The sequence below is a fragment of the Bos javanicus genome, chromosome 21, assembly GCF_032452875.1.
Source record: "Bos javanicus breed banteng chromosome 21, ARS-OSU_banteng_1.0, whole genome shotgun sequence".
In the NCBI taxonomy this organism is placed as follows: Eukaryota; Metazoa; Chordata; class Mammalia; order Artiodactyla; family Bovidae; genus Bos; species Bos javanicus.
In genome coordinates, this window is record NC_083888.1 from 67,530,313 (window position 1) to 67,554,522 (window position 24,210).

General features: G+C 49.3%; 1 protein-coding gene across 14 annotated transcripts in view; it reads left to right on the forward strand.

The window, feature by feature from the left end:
• The window catches only part of KLC1 (kinesin light chain 1), a 66,264-nt gene that overhangs the window by 20,374 nt on the left and 21,680 nt on the right, over positions 1–24,210 (forward strand). For all 14 annotated transcript variants that reach the window (XM_061395492.1, XM_061395493.1, XM_061395491.1 and 11 more), the window contains 10 exons: positions 1,397–1,658; positions 3,932–4,162; positions 7,211–7,289; positions 7,631–7,856; positions 11,517–11,604; positions 12,210–12,311; positions 14,731–14,904; positions 15,044–15,143; positions 22,294–22,343; positions 22,429–22,496. In XM_061395492.1, the coding sequence (XP_061251476.1) occupies positions 1,398–1,658; positions 3,932–4,162; positions 7,211–7,289; positions 7,631–7,856; positions 11,517–11,604; positions 12,210–12,311; positions 14,731–14,904; positions 15,044–15,143; positions 22,294–22,343; positions 22,429–22,496 (1,379 nt within the window). In that variant the 5' untranslated portion in view covers position 1,397. The remainder of the gene's footprint in view (positions 1–1,396; positions 1,659–3,931; positions 4,163–7,210; positions 7,290–7,630; positions 7,857–11,516; positions 11,605–12,209; positions 12,312–14,730; positions 14,905–15,043; positions 15,144–22,293; positions 22,344–22,428; positions 22,497–24,210) is intronic.

The window sequence follows — 24,210 nt, forward strand, 5'->3', positions numbered from 1 at the left end:
AAGACTTATTTTCTCTAAGAGTAATTAGTTTAAGGTTTGGCGCCATCTTCCGAAGATAAAATTGCATTCCTATAGGGCGGATGTGTAATGGATTTACAACAAAGGAAAGAATTTATTACCTTAAGGGTCTAAAGTTACTAACACCAAGGCCACTACTTATTTTTTCTACATACCAACTATATTAATTAATACACATTCAAGGATACAATACAGGGGATGTGAAAACTTGGCAGAAAGCATTGGTTCATCAATGAAATCTTTTACTAGTTTAATTCTGACAGTTTCTAACTCTCTGAGAGGCTCTAAGCTATTTGAACATCTTAAGCTTCCCGTGCCTCTCGAGGCTGGGAGACTGTAAACAATCGTATGCATAGCTTCAGGAGTCTGGGTAAACTTGTCAGGCGAGTTAGAGAGCTATCTGAGGGGTTTGGATTTAAACACTCCTAATTGCCCAGGAACTTTATTAATTGGAGCTGTAAGTTAACTCTTTGTCAGAGAGAGCGAGATGGTGGTAGGGGACAGCCCCCAGTAAAGTCAGAGGTGAGAGCACAAAGCAATAAAGTAGGCAGACTCTGGTTTTTTTGGGGGTAGATGCTCGAGAATATCCAGGGGGACTCCTGAGGCTCGATCCTGCCTTTGCATATGCCGAGCCTCCTTCCTCATGACCTTTGTCACGAGTGGAATGTCTCTCGCCGGCTCCCGGCAGCCAGTGGGTTTTCTCTGGTCGCAGTGTGGGAGCTGTTCCTGCTGCGGCTCCCAGCTCTAGAGCGAGCGCTCAGTCGTGGCTCACGGGCTCAGTTCTGCAGCCTGCGGACGCCGTGTCCCCCAAGTTGGCAGGCAGATGCTTATCCACTAGACCACCAGAGACGTCCCCCCGGAGTCTTCCCAGCACTGGTCATGCCCCGTGTCACCAGGCTGCAGTCAGGCTCAGTCCTCTTGCCGCTCTGATTGCTCTGCATTCCTTTGCTGGTTTCTCTTTATCTAGCTGTGACTCTTTCTCAAGGTTTTATCTGGCAAATATGTGATGGAATTTACTGACCCTTCTGCATTTCATTAAGGAGAAAACAGTTGGTAAACACTCAGAGGGAAGTTTGCTCACTGAGGCCGTGTGTCTTGGAAATGCCATGCAGATGTTCTGCTGCTTTTGATGCTTGTCGTTACTCTCATTCCTGTAAAAAAATTCAGACAGAAGCCAGAAAAGTAATTAATTTGGTCTGCGAAGGAGAAACAGAAACAGTGTAGTGTAGTATTTCAAGGGAACAAGTCATAATGTACTTACTTATTATTCACCTGTAAAAATGCTGATTTAAAAGTCTTCATGTGTGTACTTTACTAGAGGTGTAATATAAATTAAGCCTGTAATGCGATGTCTGACTCTTTTCTTTTTGTGTTCTAGAATGTATGACAACATGTCCACAATGGTGTACATGAAGGAAGACAAATTGGAGAAGCTCACGCAGGATGAAATTATTTCCAAGACAAAGCAAGTAATCCAGGGGCTGGAAGCTCTGAAGAATGAGCATAATTCCATTTTGCAGAGTTTACTGGAGACACTAAAGTGTTTGAAGAAAGATGACGAAAGTAATCTGGTGGAGGAGAAATCAAACATGATCCGAAAGTCACTGGAGATGTTGGAGCTTGGCCTGAGTGAGGCTCAGGTATGGCCTCATGACGTGACCATGAACTTGCCAGTCTGGGAAAATGGAGACTTTGTTTGAAATCGAGGTTTAAACTAGAGGGTAGATACTTACAGAATAATCGAAATCAGCTTATATGTGGGTTATGTATGCTATGAAAATGATGATTGATTTGGGCATCCGATCAGATCAGATCAGATCAGTCGCTCAGTCATGTCCGACTCTTTGCGACCCCATGAATCGCAGCACGCCAGGCCTTCCTGTCCATCACCAACTCCCGGAGTTCACCCAAACTCAACGTCCATCGAGTCAGTGATGCCATCCAGCCATCTCATCCTCTGTCGTCCCCTTCTCCTCTTGCCCCCAATCTCTCCCAGCATCAGAGTCTTTTCCAATGAGTCAGCTCTTCACATGAGATGGCCAAAGTAGTGGAGTTTCAGCTTTAGCATCATTCCTTCCAAAGAACACCCAGGGCTGATCTCCTTCAGTATGGACTGGTTGGATCTCCTTGCAGTCCAAGGGACTCTCAAGAGTCTTCTCCAACACCACAGTTCAAAAGCATTGATTCTTCGGCGCTCAGCCTTCTTCACTGTCTAACTCTCACATCCATACATGACCATGCCTCAGTTTTAAAAAATAATGTGAAAACAGAGGTAACCCTTTGTGTCAGTTAGGGTTTGATTCGGTGCACAAGGACCAAAAGCAGCGGCTCAAATGTCAGAGTCGGATGTAGACCACATAACCGTGTGGGCTGTCCCAGATGGCCCTGCTTCCCTTTCCAGGAGCGGGCGGAGATGCCCCTCGGCGACACGGGGGGACATGCAGACGGGCTGCACTCACTTCCAGCCCGCGACTGCCTCAGGTGCCCCGCCTCTCCCCAGAAAGCCATGCCCCACGCCAGCAACTGCTCGGTCGTGTCTGTACAGACCAGACCCCGTCCTAGCCCAGGCTCTAGAGCTGCATGGTTGTTGGGTCCCTGCCCCTGCTGCCCTGCACCCCGGCCCGCCTGTCTCGTGGAACAAGACAGTCCAGCTGCAGCCCCATGACCCAGTCCTGTGACTGTGAAGGGTGCAGGAAGGTCGTGCCTCCCTCTGCTTCCTTGAACTGTGCCTGGCACTCTGCTTACATTTCATTGATTCCACGGGCACATCTAGTTGTGAGGGACGCTGGAGGATGGAGCCTTTCCCCTTAAAGTTCCAGGTTCTTATGCCTAAGGAAGAAGGATGAAAGAGTGTTGGCCAGCAGCTCACTGTGAGTGTGAACCTCCTTTGTCAGGCTGGCAGATACTGGAGTTAAAAGGAAGAGGAGGAAAGAGCCCCCTATCCTAGACTTTGAGGTTTTAGACCTGGGAGGGTAATAAGAAGGCAGGGTAGGTGCACGGACTGCAGAGGACAGACTGACCGAAGCCAGCCTTCCTCCGCAGCCCGTGTCCTCCCAGGAGCTTGTCTCTGCCCCAGGCAGGCCCTTCCCTGAGGCCCATCAGTGCACCCCCGGCAGAGCCTAGTGGGCACCTCTGGCTGCGAGTGCATCAGGGCGTCACGGCTCTCACTGTTGGCCACAGAGCCTCCCTCCCTTCCCCTGCAGTGGCGAGGGCGACTTGCCTCGTAACCAGCCCGCTCTGCACATGTGTGTGTGTGTGTGCGTGGCGTTTGCTCACGGCAGAGAGTCTCTGAGAAATTCTCTTGGCACCACCTAGATAGAAAATGAAAACACGGCTTCAGTAGAACAGTAGCCGCCTGTCCACTGCTAGTCCGTTAGAGGTGCTTTCAGATAGAAAAAAACTGTAATTTTTTTATACATGTTCTGAGCATGTCAATATTCTTTTTTTTTTTTTCAAGAGAGAAGGAAGAGGCATTTAATTTAGCTGTTGTCTCAGTCAGATCTGGCTGCTAGAACAGGATGCCGTCAGGTCAGGGCTTCAGCAGTGGGCATTTGTTTTCCACAGTTCTGGAGGCTGCAAGTTCGAGGTCAGGGTATCAGCATGGTTGGCTTCTGGTGGGAGCCCTCTTGGTTTGCCGAGGGATGCCTCCTTGCTGTATCTTCAGCAGGCTGGGGAGTGGGGTGGGCAGAGAGGCAGAGGCAGAGAGAGATGAGCGTGTAACATTCTTGATCATGCCCTGCATGTGGCTGGTGACTGAGGGTGGAAATAGTAAACAGCAGACTGCTTGTACGTTCTCCGGAGCACGGGTCTGCGAGGGTGAGCTGGAGCTGCAGCCCCAGGGCGCTTGCGGAGGCGGGAGGTAGCGTTTGTTAGGCTGAGCGCTGCAGTGCCATCAGCGTCTCTGTCGGTCCAGGTCATGATGGCGCTGTCAAACCACCTGAACGCCGTGGAGTCAGAGAAGCAGAAGCTGCGTGCGCAGGTGCGGCGTCTGTGCCAGGAGAACCAGTGGCTGCGGGATGAGCTGGCCAACACTCAGCAGAAGCTGCAGAAGAGCGAGCAGTCTGTGGCTCAGCTGGAGGAAGAGAAGAAGCATCTGGAATTCATGAATCAGCTGAAAAAGTACGATGACGACATCTCCCCTTCGGTGAGTGGTCCCGCAGGAGCACAGGGTTGGCGGTGGCGCCCTCCCGCCGCCGCGGTTCTTTCCCCTCCAGAGCCTGCGTATGACACGACCCGGGGCTAAGGGTTCTGGGGCTGAGTCCCTGGGAGAGTCGTACACGTTCTCTTTGGAGTCCTTTTCTCATACGTGTTTATTTTGAACAATCGTCAGAAAATGTAAAAGTGCTTGGTAAATACAAAATAAATGCAGAGAGGAGCCATTGCCTTCGGTGAGGGCTGTCCCGGCCTGAGATCTGCTGGGCGCCCCTGGCGCTTGCTGTTGGCTCCCCGCCCAGCCCGCCACTGGACGCGCCATCAACAGTGCCTGTCCAGCCCCCTGTCGTCCGGGCTCGGGATGCCTCTGTGGTTTGTGGGGGATCTTGGCTTTGTCTTTGACACGCCCCCAGTGCCCGTCCAGCCCCCACTGTCCGGGCTCGGGATGCCTCTGTGGTTTGTGGGGGATCTTGGCTTTGTCTTTGAGACGCCCCCACGCCCAGGACACCGCTTGGTCCTTCTGCTCGCTCGCTCATGCGACTGCCTTGGCCTGTCTTGGGGTTCCTGGAGTGTGAGGGTTCCCCAGGGTCTTGGTCCTTTTCTCCTTCTCTTGGTGCTCTCTGGATTTTCATCCCAGTCTCTGTTACTATTGTTTCTGATTCAGTTAACTTTTTAGAAGAGTAACCTTTTTTATTTTGGAATGATTTTAGATTCACAGAAAAGTTGCAATGGTCCTGTGAAGAGAATCCCCATATACCCTTCACTCACTTTCCCTGGGTCGGGAAGGTCCCCTGGAGAGGAGATGGCACCACTCCAGTGTTCTTGCCTGGAGAAACCCACACACAGAGGAGCCTGGTGGGCTGCGGTCCACGGGCCACAGAGTCGGACGCGCCTGAGCATCTCCACTCTGAGTCTCCTCATGCTGCGCCTGGTATCTCCGCAGCACGTGTCTGAGCTGACTCAGGCCATGTCTGTCTCCAGAGAGCGACAGGCTGCACGGCTCAGACAGCAGATACTTGTTTCTCCTGCTTCTGGAAGCTGGAACTCCGAGCCTGAGCAGGGTGACAGCTTTGTTGGAGCCTTGGCGAGGGCCTTCCTCCTGGTGTGTCGTCACACGGCCTCCTGGTTGCTTGTCTCCTCCTGTTGCTGTCACGGCACCGATGTCATCACGGGGCCCCCACCCTCAGGCCTGCCTCTGATCCGCGTTACCCCCAGATATCACATTGAGCTTTAGGGCTTCAGCATATCAGCTGGGGGGCAGGGACAGACGTTCAGTGCGTAGCAGTGCGTGTGCCCGAAGTGAGAGCATGCCGTTGCCGATCACTGTGGACAGAACTACAGCCTTTGTTTGAGTTCCCCAGTGCTTCATTACGTCCCTTTTCCTCTCTAGGGTCCAGTCCAGGATTTCACACCGTGTTTGGAGATAAGATTTGTTTAACGTCTGTGTAGTTCTAGGCGTGATCACTACGTGATCTGTATACCGTTGAGAGTTGTGCATTTGTGTCTCCAGTCTGAGCCCGCGTCCCATCTGTTAGAATAGTTTGTGTGTTGCACGAGCAGACCTGCACTTAGTCTGTGTCTTAGCTTGGGCTGCGTGCAAAATACCGTGGGCTAGGTGGCTTAAACCACAGACCACGAGTTTGGTCATAGGTCTGGAAGCGGGGAGTCCAAGATGAGGGTGCCCCAGGGCTGGTTGCTGGGTAAGACTCTTCCCCGCTTTCAGACAGCTGCCCTCTGACTGTGCCCTCACACCGTGCGATGGACGCACGGGGCAGGGGAGCTCGCCTGGTGTTTCAGGGCCCAGCACCAGGGCCTCAGCCTCGTGGTGTTTCTAACCGGTTCCCTCCCAGAACCCCGTCTCTACATGCCGTCACATGGGGTTGCAGCTTCCCCATGATTTGGGCCATGGTTAGTCCAAAGCGCCCTGTTGCATTAGACTTGCTGTACTTCTCTCTTGCATCTCTAAGTCAGGAGCAGCTGATGTTTTGATTTTAAAGACACTCCTGGAGGCTGCTGTGCAAATAAGAATAGTTGATTCACCTGGAAAATGAGGTGACACTGAGCAGCGGAAAGCTGCTGTCTCAGATTCAGAGACATTTAAAACTTTCTAATACTTTCTAATTTGGAAACGTGTCTGGCTTGGAGAAGAGATGCGGTGAGCCAGCCCCGCCTCCCCTTTCAGGGCACGCCCGTGGTACCTTCTCTCCCCATCCCTGCTCCTCCTCGCGCTGCTGGTGCATCTCCCTGGCCTGAGGGCTCTCCTGTTGGGGCCAGGGCCACACCTGGGAGGCTGAGCAGGGTGCCACGCCTCGTCTCCTCTGCAGCCCAGAGTCCACTTTGCTCATGATCTCTGCAGAGTCCTTGGTGGCGTTTCCCACTCGTCCCAGGATCCCGCTCAGGAATGTTGGAAACGTGGTGTGTACCCCTCAGGGTGTCCCCTCCAGAGGAGCCTGGTGTCCTCCTGTGCCAGGGTGATGCCGAGTTCTTACCTGGTTGAACTGCTGTCCGTTCATCCCATCGTCTGATCACTGTCTCTACCTGAGGGCTCCTCTCTGGGCGACCCAGTCACAGGCTGTCACACTGCCCTTAGGGGTCCTGTGTGGTGCTGGGTGGGACCCAGTCACGGGCTGTCACACCGCCCTTAGGGGTCCTGTGTGGTGCTGGGTGTGGAGGGGTTGTCCATCCCACCAGTTCCGCAGTCTTCAGAGATTGGCCATTTTAATCACTTGCTTCCAAGTAAGATAAGAAAGCGCTCCCTGCTCTTTGCACTTCCTGGGGCCCGGTTGGCGACTCAGGCACAGAGGTGCCTTCGTGGTCTGTTTGTGGCTCCAGCCTACACAGGTACTTTGAGTTCAGGCCAGCAGACTTCCCATTGCTCTTTCCTAAACCGATAGATAAAGCAAATTGTGGCTAATCCTTGATTTGATCTGGAAAGAGAACTGTCTTTTTTATTTTTAATTAAAATGAAATTTATGTCAAAGATATCCAGTGCAGCTTTTATAATATTCGTGAAACTAACTGTCCAGGGTTGGTTTCATAGGAGGACAAAGACGCTGATTCCACCAAGGAACCTTTGGATGACCTCTTCCCAAATGATGACGACGACCCCGGTCAAGGAAGTGAGTTGGGAGTGGGGGCCGGTGGGCGGGAGGTGGCCTCTCCTCTTGGGGGTAATTGCTGTTATTAGTGGGCGCTTGCAGCCTGCCTCGCAAGAGTGCGAACATGCACACAGACTGCCTCACAGGTCGCGTGTTCAGCCGGCCCCTAGTAAAGGGGAGTGGGCCACCATTTCCCCCGGGGTCTGGGTTCTCAGTGTGTGGAGGAGGGGGGTCCTCCTGGGGCCGCGGCAGCCTCGCTTTGCAGTGGGGGTGTGCAGCACCCCCGCCCGACAGGCTGCGAAGGAGGCTCTGGTTGGTGTCCCGTGCGGCCTCCTCGCGTCTGAACTGGCCTCTCTCCGCAGTCCAGCAGCAGCACAGCAGCGCAGCGGCAGCCGCGCAGCAGGGCGGCTACGAGATCCCCGCGCGGCTGCGCACCCTGCACAACCTGGTGATCCAGTACGCCTCGCAGGGCCGCTACGAGGTGGCCGTGCCCCTCTGCAAGCAGGCCCTGGAGGACCTGGAGAAGACCTCGGGCCACGACCACCCTGACGTGGCCACCATGCTCAACATCCTGGCCCTGGTGTACAGGCTAGTAGTCTCGTTTTTTCCTCTTCACTCCACCCAGACAGCGTTTCCAATGAACTTGCCCCGAGAATGTGTTTCTATAACCTGCTCTGAGCTGCTTCTCCAGCCTTACCATCCATTTGTCTTCAAAACAGTCAGGGGTTCAGTTCAGAACACAGAGCTGCTCCCTGGCAGGAACGTCACCCTGTAGAGCGGATGCTGCCTGGGACGCCTGGGCCAGCCTTCTTCCCTCAGGCCACTCTAGACTGCTGGTTATTTTTCCCCACAGTACTTGGTGTACCAGGCTCCCTTGGCCCAGAATAGCCCCCGACGACTCCTGCCTGTCCCCCACCCTCTCCGATCCCCGTCAGCCCTCCTTCCTGGCTCCAGGGCTCTGTGCGCCCTGTCCCCCGACCTCTCTTATCCCCGTCAGCCTTCCTGACTCCAGGGCTCTGTGTGCCCTGTCCCCGCACCTCTCCGATCCCCGTCAGCCCTCCTTCCTGACTCCAGGGCTCTGTGTGCCCTGTCCCCCCACCTCTCCGATCCCCGTCAGCCCTCCTTCCTGACTCCAGGGCTCTGTGTGCCCTGTCCCCCCACCTCTCCGATCCCCGTCAGCCCTCCTTCCTGACTCCAGGGCTCTGTGTGCCCTGTCCCCCACCTCTCCGACCCCCGTCAGCCCTCCTTCCTGACTCCAGGGCTCCGCACGCCCGTCCCCTGTTGGCCCCGTAACCCTCGGCCCCACCTCTCTCATAGCTCCTGCTCTGTGCTTGGCATCCTCATTTGAATTTTGTCATCTCTTCTCCTGGAATCCTGATTCCTTGACGTTAAGGACCAGGTTGTCTCGTTTCTGCCTTGAGTTACGTCCTTGAGCATGTTTCCTAACTTGGAAGCCCTTGGTGAACTTACTGAATGGAGTTCAGTAGTTTGCCTGTGGCCCTGGGCAGTGGTCCACCAGAGCCCTTTGCTGAGCTGAGCTGAAACAGAGCAGGTCGGGTGAGTTGCCCCTGTGGAGGGGGCAGTTACTCCCAGGGCAGGACTGGTTTGCGGTGGCTGCTCCAGCGTGGTGGATTTCAGGGAGCGGCACCTTGTTTCTTCGTTAGTTTGATTGTTTACAGGTCAGCAGACATTTTTGAGACCCAAGTGTATGTAAAACTTCAGGCTGGTTCCTGTGAGACTGTACAGATGAATACGTAACACCTGTTCTCAAGGAGAAAGCAGGATACTGAATTGGAAGTCAGGAGAATTCAGTTTGTATCTCTGCTAAGTGGCCACTAGACTGAAGGCGTTGTCCGGAGTCCTTAGCTTTTCTGAGCCTCAGAAGGGTTGCAAGGGTTATGAAAGGTGATGTTACCTGGCAGTGTGAAATAGATAGCATCACCTAAGTGTTTCTAAAGGAACTTAGAACCTTGTTTAGAGAATAGGCTGGTTACGTTCATGTAATTATAGAAGCAAGGAGACTGTCATCAATAGAATAGTGCAGGCGTCGGGGTTCCACGGCAGCCCAGGGTTTAGTTCTCGGTGCTTCCACTGCCAGGGCCCAAGTTCAGTCCCTGGTCGGGGAACCAAGATCTTGCAAGCCTTGCAGCATGGCCAATAAATAATAAAGTAAAACAACACAGAAGTGCTGATGCGGAGCTGCCTTCTAGTTGGGAGGATTACGGAGGCCTAGTGGAGGGGTGCGAGTGCTTTCTGGGGCCTTGCAGGGTGTGCTGGGGACTTACTCCTGCGTCCCACGGGGCAGAGCAGCGGGAGTGTGGTGGGAGTAGGCCGTGGGGCTGCAGGGGAGTGCTTGAACGTGCCTGTGCCCAGCGGCTGGGTCTCAGAAGAGAGTTGTGGAAGAGGGGAGGACAGAGCGGGGTGGGGGCCGGGCCACAGGATCTGCTGGGGTTGGAGCTGGGCACTGAGTGGGGTGCAGACAGGAGCCGGAGGGTCTGTGAAGGGGAGTGAACCATCGAGAGCGAGGGAGTGTTTCCAGCTAATCCTAGATATTTTTATTGTGCGTGAGTTAGGTGAAAACCGCATGTAGAACGTGACTGGGACTGTGGTACGTAGAAGGCGTGGTCACGTAGACGTGCTAGGAATTTGATGGCCTCTCCTCTTTCTCCTTGGTCCTGTAGCGTGAGGGTTCACTCATGTCAGCAGCATGTTTGAAACCAGCAGCTGTGTCTGTGTTCACACTGTATTCAGTGCTGAGTCCCAGAGCTGAGCCATGACTCAGTATTTCAGCTTTCTTCTATTAAGGGACATTTAATTTTAAGCTCTTTGGGGGACGGGTATTAATATTATACTGATGAACATGTTTTGGGCAAAAGATTTTGAATTTTTTTCAGTGTCAATTCCTGAGTGGTAAGAGTCTTCACCTTACACGCTTCTTGATACAGATTGCCCAGCTGCTGAGGAAGGTGGTGCCAGCTCACAGTCCCCAACCCTCGCCAGCCTGGGGCGGGGCTGGTTATCGCCTGCTCTTTATTACGAAGACATACAGCTTTGTGTGTTAATCTGTGTTCTGTGATTCTGCATTTTTAGTTGTTTGGGCCTTCTGTGATCCTGCCCACTTCTGTATTGGGATTTATTTTAATGCTGGCAAGGTGTGCATTGGTTTTCATTTGAGTTTGAATGTTTGGATGGGCTTGTGGAATGCATGCTGAGCCCCGCCCCCTGAATTTCTGACTCAGCAGGTCTGGGGAAGGGCCGGGTTTGTGACTGGTTCCGGCTGTGGTTTGCCGCGCTTGCTCTTGGCGTGACGCCCTCGAGGCTGAGTGACAGTCCCTGGCGTTTTGTGACGGGTCTGTCTTAGAGCAGCGCTCAGTGTGCCTGCTTGGTCTGAGCCATCGCACTCTCGGCACTGGGGGCTGGCTGTGGCTGTATTTAACTGGGTCTGTGTCATACCTGCTGACTTTCACAGAAAGTTTGAGTCAGTTTAATATAAGATGTTAATAATATAACATAGTATAAGATGATAATGTAAGTTTAATATAATAGAAAACCTTTACTCCAGGGAGTCAGTGCCCTTTGAGGACCAGCAGCCTCAGCCCTCTCTCCGGGCGGTGCGGGCGGAGCCTTGCTGGGTGGCTGTCCTCGAGCGCTGGAGCGGTGTGCGCGCTCCGTGTCACACAGTGTCACACAGTGCGTGACTGCTTTGCAGCCCTTCGGTCGGTCAGTAGCACTTAAACGCAGGGGGCTGGGCTGGGCCCCAGCTGCTTCCGTCTCCCCACTGTCAGCAGGCCCCTCCGCCCCACCCTGAGCTGCTGCTTTGGCAAATCATTAGCCTCTTAGAGCGGCTCTGTGAGTTACGTCCTTCCTTTGCAGTGGGCTGGTTGAGGCGGCCACGTGACGCGCCAGGCCGTGCGGCCGGCAGCTGGGTCCGCTCTATGCCTGCCCTGTCTGCACGGCCACACTTGCCTGTGCAGGGCAGCGGGCACGTGCAGACCCCTCCGCACGTGGGGCGGTATTGTCCCAGCGGTCTAGCTTAGCAGGCCCGACTCCCAGCTCTCCTTGCCAACGTGTTTGTTGAGGAAGTCTTTTCTCTCCTACTGTTAGGGATGTTTTTAATAGTTTTAATAGCTAACTTTTAATTTTTTTTAGTAATTAAAACTTAACTTTTATTTCCTTAGTTCCAGAATTACATTTTAAAAGGTGTAGTGAGCTGTGTGTAAACATATAATTGTGTGTTTTTTAATTTAGAGACCAAAATAAATATAAAGACGCAGCTAACCTACTGAACGATGCCTTGGCCATCCGCGAGAAAACTCTGGGCAAAGATCATCCTGCGGTTTGTATACTGATTCTTCATCCTTTTTCAAGTTTTACTGTCCCTAATACGTTTTTTTTACCCAACTCATTTCACTGTTAAACTCAACAGGGAAGATTTAAGAGCTGCCCTCTCACTGGACGGTGCAGGTAGGACTTGCTCGCTCGGAAGCAGTGATGCGCCCTAGGGTGGGGGCTCACACTGAGCGGATCTCAGCGTGCACTCATGTTGTTGATCACCCCCCTCAAATGGATCACGTATGGTGTTTTTGATCCTGGATCAATTTGCATGTCCTTCTGTAAATTTTTTCCTAAAGATTTTGTATTGCCTTTTTATTAAAATCTGGTCACATTTGCATATAGATCTATTTTGGTTGGTTTTGTGGCTTCCAAGTGAAATTCAAAAAAAAAATAATCAAGATCATGTTGATGCTGATTTGTTAAAGGTCTGGTGTTACTTTTGGCCCACTGTGGACAGTGATGTTGCTCTCTCACCTCTGAGTGGAGTCACGGTCCTTCATCAGCTGGAGAGCACTTCCGCCACGCACTGGGGGTCGTGTGTGTGTGACGTTTGTCGTCCCCTCTGCCGTGGCGTTTACCGTTCTTCCTGGTTCCCTCTGTTGGTAGGTGGCAGCAACTCTGAACAACCTCGCAGTGCTTTACGGCAAAAGAGGGAAGTACAAAGAAGCCGAGCCGCTGTGTAAGAGAGCTCTGGAGATCAGAGAGAAGGTGCGCCCAGGATGGTCCTTGTTCCCGAAACGCCGCACTTTATGCTTTTAAATAATTCACTCTACGTTTTGAGATAGGACCGTGGCGATACATCCTCACTGGCCAGGCACCTAAAATGCGCCCTTCAGTCCAGGCTGCAGACTGAGGCGTGGCCGGCGGGCCTGCCTGGGGGTCTGGGGCAGTCGGGGTGCAGAGGGTGGAGCCTTGAGTTCTAGGGTCTCCCAGCCTGAGGCCTAGAGTGGCCTGGAAGTGACTCGGCTGAAGAAGGAATTTCTGAGGCCTGTGAGTGCCAGGCATGGGGCATTTCATTTGCAGTGGGGCATGTGCCTGTCAAGAAGAAAAACATGAAAATTAAATGGTCGCCAAATATGCTTATAAAACTTACTGCGATAGCTTTTCTTTTGAGAACCAGAAAATAATTCAGAGCATAGACCGAGTCACTGTCGTGGACGTTTAGTGTTGGTTAGTGCAGTGCATAGTGATTAGGTGTTTTTAAAATGGGTCTTGTTCATGTCCACAGTACTCCATATAACTGTGTATTCAAATGTTGCAGACACTGGGCAGGTCCACGTCATGACGTTTTAATTTGTGTGTGTCATTGTTATCAAATGTTATCATATTATCGAATGTTATTTATCATTGATATTGAGAGATTAATCATTTAATTTTGAGTCATAATGGCAAGTACTTGGGAAAGGGAAAATGAAAAGAAGCCCATTATCAGGTTATACAGGTAAAGTTTCGTCTATGCTGTCATTTGCGTGATGGTTATAAAGAAATAAAGTTTTTATTTTATTTTTTATTTATCCACTCAGGTTTTGAGTGGGCTGGGGTTAAAATCAGGGAGAACCACACATGTATCCTGTTGTGGATTGTGAAGTCTAGATGATGGTCTGTAGGTTTTTTCGTGTTTATTTGCTCTCATTCACTCACTCATCTGGCAAACATTTATTGAGGACTTGGGAACCCTCACTTGGTTAGAGTTGATGATTTCGAATTAGCCACAGTCCCTTCCCTGGGAGCACGGTCCACCAGGCAGACGTTGGCTTCTGGCCGAGAGCTCAGGGAGAGTGTAGAGCAGCAGCTCCTTCAGGTCCAGGGCTGGGGCTGTGCTGACGTGGCCTCCTGCCGTCAGTTGGTCTGGAGCCGAGTCTTAGGGCTTCCCAGCCAGGGAGAAGAGGGCAGTGCAGAGGGAGGGAGAGGCCAAAGGCCTGTTCAGGTCCGGAGGAGGAGGTTCACTGTTTATTCATCCACCTGTGTGCCAGCACCTTTCTGCTGCTGCTGCTGCTAAGTCGCTTCAGTCGTGTCCGACTCTGTGCGACCCCATAGACAGAAGCCCACCAGGCTCCCCCGTCCCTGGGATTCTCCAGGCAAGAACACTGGAGTGGGTTGCCATTTCCTTCTCCAATGCGTGAAAGTGAAAGTGAAAGGGAAGTCGCTCAGTCGTGTCTGACTCTTAGCCGACCCCATGGACTGCAGCCTACCAGGCTCCTCCGTCCATGGGATTTTCCAGGTAAGAGTACTGGAGTGGGGTGCCTTTGCTTTTTCCGAGCACCTTTCTAGGCGCTGAGATAACATTACACCTAGACACGGAGACAAAGCACTCTGAGGCTTGCATTTTAATAGGGGAGAGTCAGGTGATAAAGAACTAAATTGATAAATAAGGCGGTTTTGAGTAGTGATACTAGCAAAGAAAGAAAAAAACCCAAGTGATGTACTTGTGAGTTAACTGGGTGGGGACGGACTCACGGGTCCCTTAAATTGGATATAAGCAGGTCCCTTCTGAGGGAACCTGAGACCTGCACGGTGAGTTGTTGGTGGGAGTGGGGAGCTGGGTGGGTCTGGGAGAAGAGTATTGGATGTCTGGGACAGCATGTTTGAGTTTGAAGAGCCTTGCAGTGAAGTTTGAAGTGTGAGGGACCTGGTTTGTGATCACAGAATCTGGTTTTAAAGAGAGGATGTGTAGGATGTTAGCTGAGGAGCTGGAAGTTCCCTTTGAGGCTGTTCTTCACAGGAATGAGTGTAATGCCGTTAGAGTCAGACAGGGCTGGGTACGAGTTTGGGCATGTTTAGAACTCGGCAGTCAGATACAGGCAGCCGTCATAAAACGCAGTTTCTTCATCTTCAGAATGTCGATAATATTACCTGCCGTGTAGGACTATTGTAAGGATTCAAGACTCCAAAGCTTGGGAAGGAAATCAGCACAGTTTCCTCCCTCCCCCAAGAAGAAGACTCAACTAATGCTGGTTAAGTTATTTTCGTGCTGCATGTGTGGATGTTTAAGTATCACAGGCCTGGAAGCAAGGCACAGTCCTCTTGATGTTTAGGAAGAGCCTTCTCGTGGTAGGGTAGGGAGTGGGTTGGATGGTACCCTGTGAAAAAAATAACAAGTGTTTCTAATGCTATTTTTTATTCCTAGGTTTTGGGAAAGGATCACCCAGATGTTGCCAAGCAGTTAAATAACTTGGCCCTACTATGCCAGAACCAGGGCAAGTATGAAGAAGTGGAATATTATTATCAGAGAGCCCTCGAGATCTACCAGACAAAACTGGGACCTGATGACCCCAATGTGGCCAAAACAAAAAATAACCTGGTATGTTGACAGGTCAGCCCTGTAGATAGTCAGATTCCTTGCTTCCTGAAGCCTCAGCGCTGTTTCATAGTTGAACCTGCAGATGAGAATGTGCCTCCCTGACGTGTGAAGAGTAGTAAGTGCTTTGTTTTATTTTAAGGCTTCCTGCTACCTGAAGCAAGGAAAGTTCAAGCAGGCAGAGACCCTGTACAAAGAGATCCTCACTCGCGCACACGAAAGGGAGTTCGGTTCTGTGGACGGTAAGAGATGCACTTTTGTTTCTAAGCAGGTTAGCTGTAGGATGTGTTAAACATAGGGATTTCCAGTTTAAAACTTGGTAATACCGAGGTCATCACAGCGTGATGGCCCACCTGCCTCGTGTTTCCAGGTTGCCCTCACCCAGAGTCTGCGCTTGCTTTAGGCACAGCCTGGATGCAGTAACTCCAGAGAGCCTTCCTGGAGTCCGTAGGTGCTTTCTTGAATTGTTCAGTGGTCCAGTGGCTCTCAAAGTGCCGGCAGGCACGCAGCAGCTGCAGCACCACCTGGGACCTGTCAGGTTCTGCAGCCATCCCAGTCCTGCTGGGTTGTCTCATGGCCGTAAGGAGCTGAGGCCTGCCTCCTTTATAGTCCTTAAAGTATTGTAGGTGCTTAATACACAGTTTTGGAATAAACATTTTGTCAGACTTTTAACTGCTCAGTAAAACAGTATCTGATGACGTGAGGCATCTTCCCCCTTCGGTGGCCGTGACGAGAGGGGTTGACAATGTGGACAGTTGTTACCAGTGTGTTGGAAACCTTAGGATTCCTGGGGAAAAGAGGTTGTGGTTAATAAAATACTTCCTTTTATGGAGAATTTCTGGAAAGCATTTTTGAAAACCTTTTGAGAAGTGTATTAGTTTTTCTCTGTCAGCAAGTGGAGCAGTAAGTCTGTTTTACTGTCAGAAGATGGTAATGCCTCAGGCTTGTCATTCTGGAAACGGACTCTGTCTGCCCTGGCCCCTACCGGATCACAGCTCACCTCCCTGGACCTCACAGTCCACAGGGAGCTTCCGTGTCCTCTCACTGCAGAAGCCTTGCTGGGTGTCGGTTGTTCCAGGTCATCAGCTTAGTGCTGCTTCAAAAAAGTTCTCAGGGAAGTGATTTGCTAACTTTCCTTGTCATTTGCTGACTTCTCTCTACTAAAAATAGTAGCATGGAGTCCAGTTAATTGGGTTCTAGTTAGAAGTGGTTTCCTGTACTTGGATTTATCTTCCACACAAACGTTAGAACGTGGGACAGAAAGGTGCAGGTGCGCCCTGACTGGCTGTTGGGGCATGGCTCTCAGGCCACAGGCCTCTTTGCTGTGGTGCAGCATTGAAACGCATGACCTGGCGTGTTGTCCGGAAATCCATTTCTCCTGACTGAGGTGGATTCTTGTCGAACAGTAGGATTAGATCAGTACATACAGCTGAGACGTCAGTAAACAGCAGTGTCGGTTCCCTTCAGTTTCTCAGTCGTGTCTGACTGTTTGCGACCCCATGAACTGCAGCACGCCAGGCCTTCCTGTCCATCACCAACTCCCGAACTTGTTCAGATTCATGGCCATTGAGTTGGTGATGCCATCCAACCATTTCATCCTCTGTCATCTCCTCCTTTTTCCTTCAGTATTTCCTAGCATCAGGGTCTTTTCCAATGAGTCAGTTCTTTGCATCAGGTGGCCAAAGTATTGGAGCTTCGGCTTCAGCATCAGTCCTTCCAATGAATATTCAGGACTGATCTCCTTTAGGATGGACGGGTTGGATCTCCTTGCAGTCCAAGGGACTCTCAAGAGTCTTCTCCAGCACCACAGTTCAAAAGCATCAGTTCTTTGGCGCTCAGCTTCCTTTATGGTCCATGTCTCATGTCCGTACATGACTACTGGAAAACCATAGCTTTGACTAGATGGAACTTTATCGGCAAAGTAATATCTCTGCTTTTTAATATGCTGTCTAGATTGGTCATAGCTTTTCTTCCAAGGAGCAGGTGTCTTAATTTCATGGCTGCAGTCACCATCCACAGTGATTTTGGAGACTAGGAAAATAAAGTCTGTTACTGTTTCCATTGTTTCCCAGTCTATTTGCCATGAAGTGTTGGGACTAGATTCCATGATCTTAGTTTTTTGAATGTTGAGTTTTTTCCTCTTCTCTTTCACTTTCATCAAGAGGCTCTTTAGTTCCTCTTCGCTTTCTGCCATAAGGGTGGTGTCATCTGTGTATCTGAGGTTATTGATATTTCTCCTGGGAATCTTGATTCCAGCTTGTGTTTCATTCAGCCAGGCATTTCACATGATGTACTTGGCATATAAGTTAAATAAGCAGAGTGACAATATGCAGCCTTGATGTACTTACCTTTCCCAGTTTGGAACCAGTCCATTGTTCCATGTCTGGTTCTAACTGTTACTTCTTGACCTGCATACAGATTTCTCAGGAGGCAGGTCAGGTGGTCTGGTCTTCCCATCTCTTTCAGAATTTTCCACAATTTGTTGTGATCCACACAGTCAAAGGCTTTAGCATAGTCAGTAAAGCAGAAATATATGTTTTTCTGGATCTCTTGCTTTTTCGATGATCCAGTGGATGTTGGCAATTTGATCTCTGGTTCCTCTGCCTTTTCTAAATCCAATTTGAATATTTGGAAGTTCACGGTTCATGTACTGTTGAAGCCTGGCTTGGAGAATATTGAGCATTACTTTGCTAGTGTGTGAGATGAGTGCAATTGTGCGGTAGTTTGAACTTTCTTTGGCATTGGCCTTCTTTGGGTTTGGAATGAAACTGACCTTTTCCAGTCCTGTGGCCACTGCTGAGTTTTCCAAATTTGCTGGCATATTGAGTGCAGCACTTTGGTCTCCTTGTGATGATAACAGCATCATCTTTTAGGATTTGAAATAGCTCAGCTGGAATTCCATCACCTCCACTTGCTTTGTTTGTGGTGGTGCTTCCTAAGGCCCACTTGACTTCGCATTCCAGGATGTCTGGCTCTCGGTGAGTGGTCACATCATCATGGTTATCTGGGTCATTAAGACTTTTTTTGTACAGTTCTTGTATGTATTCTTGCCACTTCTTAGTAGCTTCTGTTAAGTCCATACCATTTCTAGCCTTTATTGTGCCCATCTTTGCATGAAATGTTTCCTTGGTGTCTCTGATTTTCTTGAAGAGATCTCTAGTCTGTCCCATCCTGCTATTTTCCTCTATTTCTTTGCTTATTCACTGAGGGAGGCTTTCTTACTCTCCTTGCTACTCTTTGGAACTCTGCATTCAAATGGGTGTGTCTTTCCTTTTCTCCTTTGCCTTTCGCGTCTCTTCTTTTCTCAGCTATTTGTAAGACCTCCTCAGACAGCCGTTTTGCCTTTTTGCATTTCTTCTTCTTGGGATGGTTTTGATCACCACCTTCTGTACAGTGTTATAAAGCTCCATCCATAGTTCTTTAGGCACTCTGTCTTATCAGATCTAATCCCTTGAATCTCTCTGTCACTTCCACTGTATAATCGTAAGGAATTTGATTTAGGTCATACATGAATGACCTAGTGGTTTTCCCTACTTTCTTCAGTTGAAGTCTGAATTTGGCAATGAGGAGTTCATGATCTGAGCCACAGTCAGCTCCCGGTCTTGGTTTTTGCCAACCATATAGAGCTTCTCCATCTTCGCTGCAAAGAATGTGATCAGTCTGATTTCAGTGTTGACCCTCCGGTGATGTCCACGTGCAAAGTTGTCTCTTGTGTTGTTGGAAGAGGGTTTTTGCTATGACCAGTGCGTTCTCTTGGCACAGCTGTTAGCCTTTGCCCTGCTTCGTTCTGTACTCCAAGGCCAAACTTGCCTGTTACTCCAGGTATCTCTTGACTTCCTACTTTTGCATGTCAGTCCCCTGTGATGAAAAGGACATCTTTTTTTGGTGTTAGTTCTAGAAGGTCTTGTAGGTCTTCATTGAATCGTTCAACTTCAAGTTTGGCATTACTGGTTGGGGCATAGACTTGGATTACTGTGATACTGAATGGTTTTGCCTTGGAAACTAACAGAGATCATTCTGTTGTTTTTGAGACTGCACCCAGGTACTGCATTTTGGACTCCTTTGTTGACTGTGAGGGCTACTCTATTTCTTCTAAGGGATTCTTGGCCACAATAGTAGATATAATGGTCATCTGAATTAAATTTACCCATCCCGGTCGATTTTAGTTTACTGAATCCTAAATTATCGATATTCACTCTCGCCATCCTGTTTGACGACTTCCAATTTACCTTGATTCATAGACCTAACATGCCAGGTTCCTATGCAGTATTGTTCTTTACAGCATCGGACTTTATTTCCATCACCAGTCACATCACTCTGGGCGTTGTTTTCACTTTGGCGCCATCTCTTCATTCTTTCTGGAGTTATTTCTCCACTGATCTCCAGTAGTTTATTGGGCACCTACCGACGTGGGGAATTCATCTTTCAGTGTCATATCTTTTTGCCTTTTTACACTGTTCGTGGGGTTCTTAAGGCAAGAATACTACAGTGTGAGTAAGTTTTAAATACTGTTTAGTCTTTTTTTTTTTAAAAAAGATTGAGATTTAAAATATTTTTTCAGATTTTTAAACAGTTTTTGTGCCAGCACCCCTAACTGAATAATCCATCTGTTCCCCCCACTAAGTCTTAAGGTCTTATTGGTCACATTCTAAATTCTTTATCAAGTCGGTGGTTTCATTGCTGTTGCTAATGGTGGGGGTGGTTTTTGTGTTGAACTGTTTCTTTCCACTGATGCAGATACTGATTCTGTGTCAGTTACACATCTTCTTGGCTGTTGTGGCTTGAAGTGAGGCAGGCGTGGGAGGGGTGAAGGTAGAACATGTGATGTGTAGAGGGCTCTCTCATTAATCTTCCTTTTCAGAATTTCCTTGGCTAGTCTCACTTTCTTTTTTTTTGCTTTATTTTTTAAATTGAAGTATAGATTTAAAATGTTAATTACTGCTTTACAACAAAATGATTCGGTTACGAATACATGTACATTCTTCTTAAAGTGTCCTTTGTGCTGTGGTTTATCACGGGACACTTACTGTCTGCGTGCTGCTCGGCAGGGCCCTGTGGTTTGCCCGTCCTCCACGTGATCGTTGAGCCTGCTGACCCGGCCTCCCTCTCCACTTCCCCCAGCCCGTCAGCAGCTCCCAGTCTGTTCTGTCCCTGAGTCTTGTTTCTGTGTCATAGGTAGGTTCCTTTGTGTCGTAATTTAGGTTCTGCATGTACGTGGTATCTTGTATTATTTGTCATTCTCTTTCGGACTTCACTTAGTATGATCCGCTCTAGTTGCATCCATGTTGCTGCAAATGGCATTATTTCACTCTATTTTTTTAATGACTGAGTAGTATTCCATTGTATATATGTTATCCGTCCATTTGTCAATGGACATTTGGTTTGTTTCCAGGTCTTGGCTACTGTAAAGGTGCTGCTCTAGACATAGGGATGCCTGTGTCTTTTTGTAGTAGCGTCTTCTCCGGGTGTGTGCCGCGGAATGGACCAGCAGGGTCATGTGGTGGCTCTATTTTCTGAGAAACCTCCAGGCTGTTTTCTGTAGCGGCTGCACCAACTTATATTCACACCAGTGGGGTAGGAGTGTTCCTTTTTCTCCTCACCCTCTCCAACACTTACTGTTTGTAAACTTTAATTATGGCCGTCCTGACAGGTGTGAGGTGGTGCCTCATTATAGCTCTGATTTGCACATCTCTGGTAATTAGTGATGTTGAGCATCGTCTCATGTGCCTGTTGCTGATCTGATCTGTATGTTGTCTTTGGAGAAACGTCTATTTAGGTCTTCTGACCATTTTTTGATTGGGTTGTTTGTTCTTTTTTGTGTTGCTGAATTGTGAGAGCTATTTGTATATTTTGGAGATTAATCCCTTATCAGTTGTATCCTTTGCAAATATTTTCTTCCGTTCTGTAGATTGTCTTTTAATTTTGTTTATGGTTTCCTTTGCTGTGTAAGCATTCACTCTTAAAACCAGTATTTAAAACTAGTTTTACTCTTCTCCTATGGCATACCAAATAATCATCATAATAATTAATAACCATATACACTAGTCTTTCAATGAAAAAAGAAAACAGTTGAAATTTGTAATGTTACTTTTCTTAGCAGTTCTGTGAAGTGGGTCACACCTTACTCCATTTTAGGAGCGAGGACCCTGCAGCTCAGTGCTTTGCCCAGATCGGGAAGTTATGGGTGGTTGGATTGGGTGGGGACACAGGTCTTGTTCTCCGGAGCCTGAAATACGTCCTCATTGCGGGAAACCTCAAAAATAAGTGCAGAGATGTGAACAGGAGAGTCTCTGTCATTTCATTACCCAGATACGTCTTTCAGTGTTTTTAGTGTCTTTCCTTCCTTTTTTTCTTATTGATTTGTATAGTTGAAACGACACTTTACATATAATCACATCTACTGATTATTTTCCTTTATGCTAATATGCCGTGTTGTGGTACATTAGTTGTTTGAAAGTTTTGGGTGAACAGTTATGTGTGAGCATTCTCAAAAGTTAAGAAAAGTTTAAAGGAATGTTGATTTATAGTTTTTTCACTTTTTCTCTCAACATCTTACTACTTGGACTTTGTTTAATGTTGGGTTCCTCAAATTCTAAATGGTCCCAAGTGTTATGTGAAGATTCTGGCATTGAAAGTTTTCTTACAGGGTTTTTACCCAAGCTCCACTGGGGGACTGGGCTGCAAAGAAACAAGCCTTCTCTCTACTGAAGACTGCGCCTTGGGAACCCGAGCAGAGGGGCTGTAAGCCCCGGACGCACTAGGCCAGGCTTGCTGCAGACACTCAGCTTGGCTTGTGTCCAGGGAAGTCGAGTAGCATCTGCGGCTCGCTAGGAGCACAGTTTTGGCCCTGCTGGGAAAGAGGCTAGAAAACAAAGCACACGCCATCAGCTGGGCTAGAAAACAAAGCAGGCGCCGTCAGCTGGGCCACAGCAGGCAGTGCTGCTCTCACGCCTCACAGTCAGGTGCTGGAGGACTGAAGTCATTTCTTTTTTACCTGTGAATCCCCAGCTCTCAGAAAATAGTAGGCGTTCAGTGAATGCTTGGAGAAACAAGTCAGTGAACAACAACGAAAAGTTTCCTTATAAAGACTCGCGCATTTGTCCGTGTTTTTGACAGTCACCTCCCTGTCTGGGTAGGCACCTTTGATTCTGCGTCTTCTGTTCACTGATTGGCGCGTACATGGTCATTTCCTCCTCGTTTCTTCGGTCTGGTTCTGCGTCAGAGTCCTTAGTCTCCAGTGTGAAGCCTAGTCTGTCCTAGTTGTGAAAAGTAATATCTCAGAAGGATCACATGGAAAACAAACAGAAGCCTTGCAAACGCTGGCACTGGACAACTTCTGCACAGTGGGCTGTGCTACGCCTCAGTTCATGGCATGTTATTTTTTCTTCATAGATGAAAATAAACCCATTTGGATGCATGCTGAGGAGAGAGAAGAATGCAAAGTAAGAACACATTATTTTGTGAAGTTTTCTAAACTGAATATATTGCTTGATAATTATCTACTTGAAATTCTTTGTTGCAATTCAGGGAAAGCAGAAGGATGGGACGTCCTTTGGAGAGTATGGTGGCTGGTACAAGGCCTGCAAAGTCGACAGGTGCGTCTGCTTGCCTGGGAGACAGGCCCTTAGCCGTGGGAGGCGCTGGCGCTTCAGGGGCAGCCCGTAAACCACCTCGTGTGTGTAAAGTTTCTCAGGGTGGTGTGGCTGCACAGGCCCTTATTTTCCCCAGATTCCAGTAAAACTCCATAACTTTGTAAGTGAGGTAATTTATACAAAACCCACCTCAATATGATCCCATGGGCAAAAACATGGGCCCTGTTCATTAATGCTGTGTCTTAAGGCTAGCTCCCAGGTTGCAGGAGGAGAGATGGCTACGTGGAGACATAGCCTCTAAGGCCATAGGGCAGACTCGCAGGAACAGGCCTGCAGCCCGCGAAGCCCGCACTTTGCAGCTGTGTCCAGGCACACACCCCATCTCCTGCAGCCTCAGGGCCTCCAGTCTGCAGAGGGCAACGTGGCTCCTCTGCCAGCAGCCTTCCAGCCCGGCCCAGTGCTGCTTCCTCCTTTTACTGGAGCGCTTCTTGTCTGTGGTCTTTTCCTGTTTGAACTTGCACTTATCTTCTAAGACTCGCTTTACTGGTCTCCTATTCAGTCCAGTTCAGTTCAGTTCAGTCGCTCAGTCGTGTCCGACTCTTTGCGACCCCATGAATCACAGCACACCAGGCCTCCCTGTCCATCACCAACTCCCAGAGTTCACTCAGACTCACGTCCATCGAGTCGGTGATGCCATCCAGCCATCTCATCCTCTGTCATCCCCTTCTCCTCCTGCCCCCAATCCCTCCCAGCATCAGAGTCTTTTCCAATGAGGCAACTCTTCGCATGAGGTGGCCAAAGTACTGGAGTTTCAGCTTTAGCATCATTCCTTCCAAAGAAATCCCAGGGCTGATCTCCTTCAGAATGGACTGGTTGGATCTCCTTGCAGGCCAAGGGACTCTCAAGAGTCTTCTCCAACACCACAGTTCAAAAGCTTCAATTCTTCAGCGCTCAGCCGTCTTCACAGCCCAACTGTCACATCCATACATGACCACAGGAAAAACCACAGCCTTGACTGGATGGTCTCTCATTACTATTTCAGGAGACTCTACTGCTCTGAACCCTGGTTTGGAATAAATGTCCCTCCTCTTACTCCCCATAGCACTTACCGTAATTTCTGAATTTCACATGCTTTCTCCCAGTACTGTGTAAACTGTCTCAAAACATGGAGTATAGCTGCTGTATTATTTATTTAAAACCATTTATTGTATCTTTTTTGCTGATTGGGTCTTAGTTGCAGCACACATGGAATCTTTTTTGTCCTGCAGTGTCTTTTTTTGTGGCACACAGATTCTCTAGTTGTGGCCCTCTGACCTAGTTGCAGTGCAGCATGTGGGATCTAGTTCCCTGACCAAGAATTGAACCCAGACCCCGTGCATTGGGAGTGCAGAGTCCTAGCCACAGATTGGACCACCAGAGAGTTCCCAGCTTATTTCTACAGCTCCTGTCATCAATAAGAGGAAAGCCTCCTGGAGTATATCTGTAGTAACATGAGCTGGATTTATTTCTCATTGTCAGCCAGACTGCTCTGTCAGCAGCACAGAAGCACACCATCTGTGTCCACACTGTGTGGTCCTCTTTTGCACACACAGCCGTCATTCTCTGCCTCGGGTCCCACTGGTGATGGTTTTGGTTCCACTCTGCTTCCCCTCCTTGAAGGGGAACGGAGAGGGTGGACGGCAGCACTTGAGCGCGTGTCCTCTGCGCTGCCTGGCAC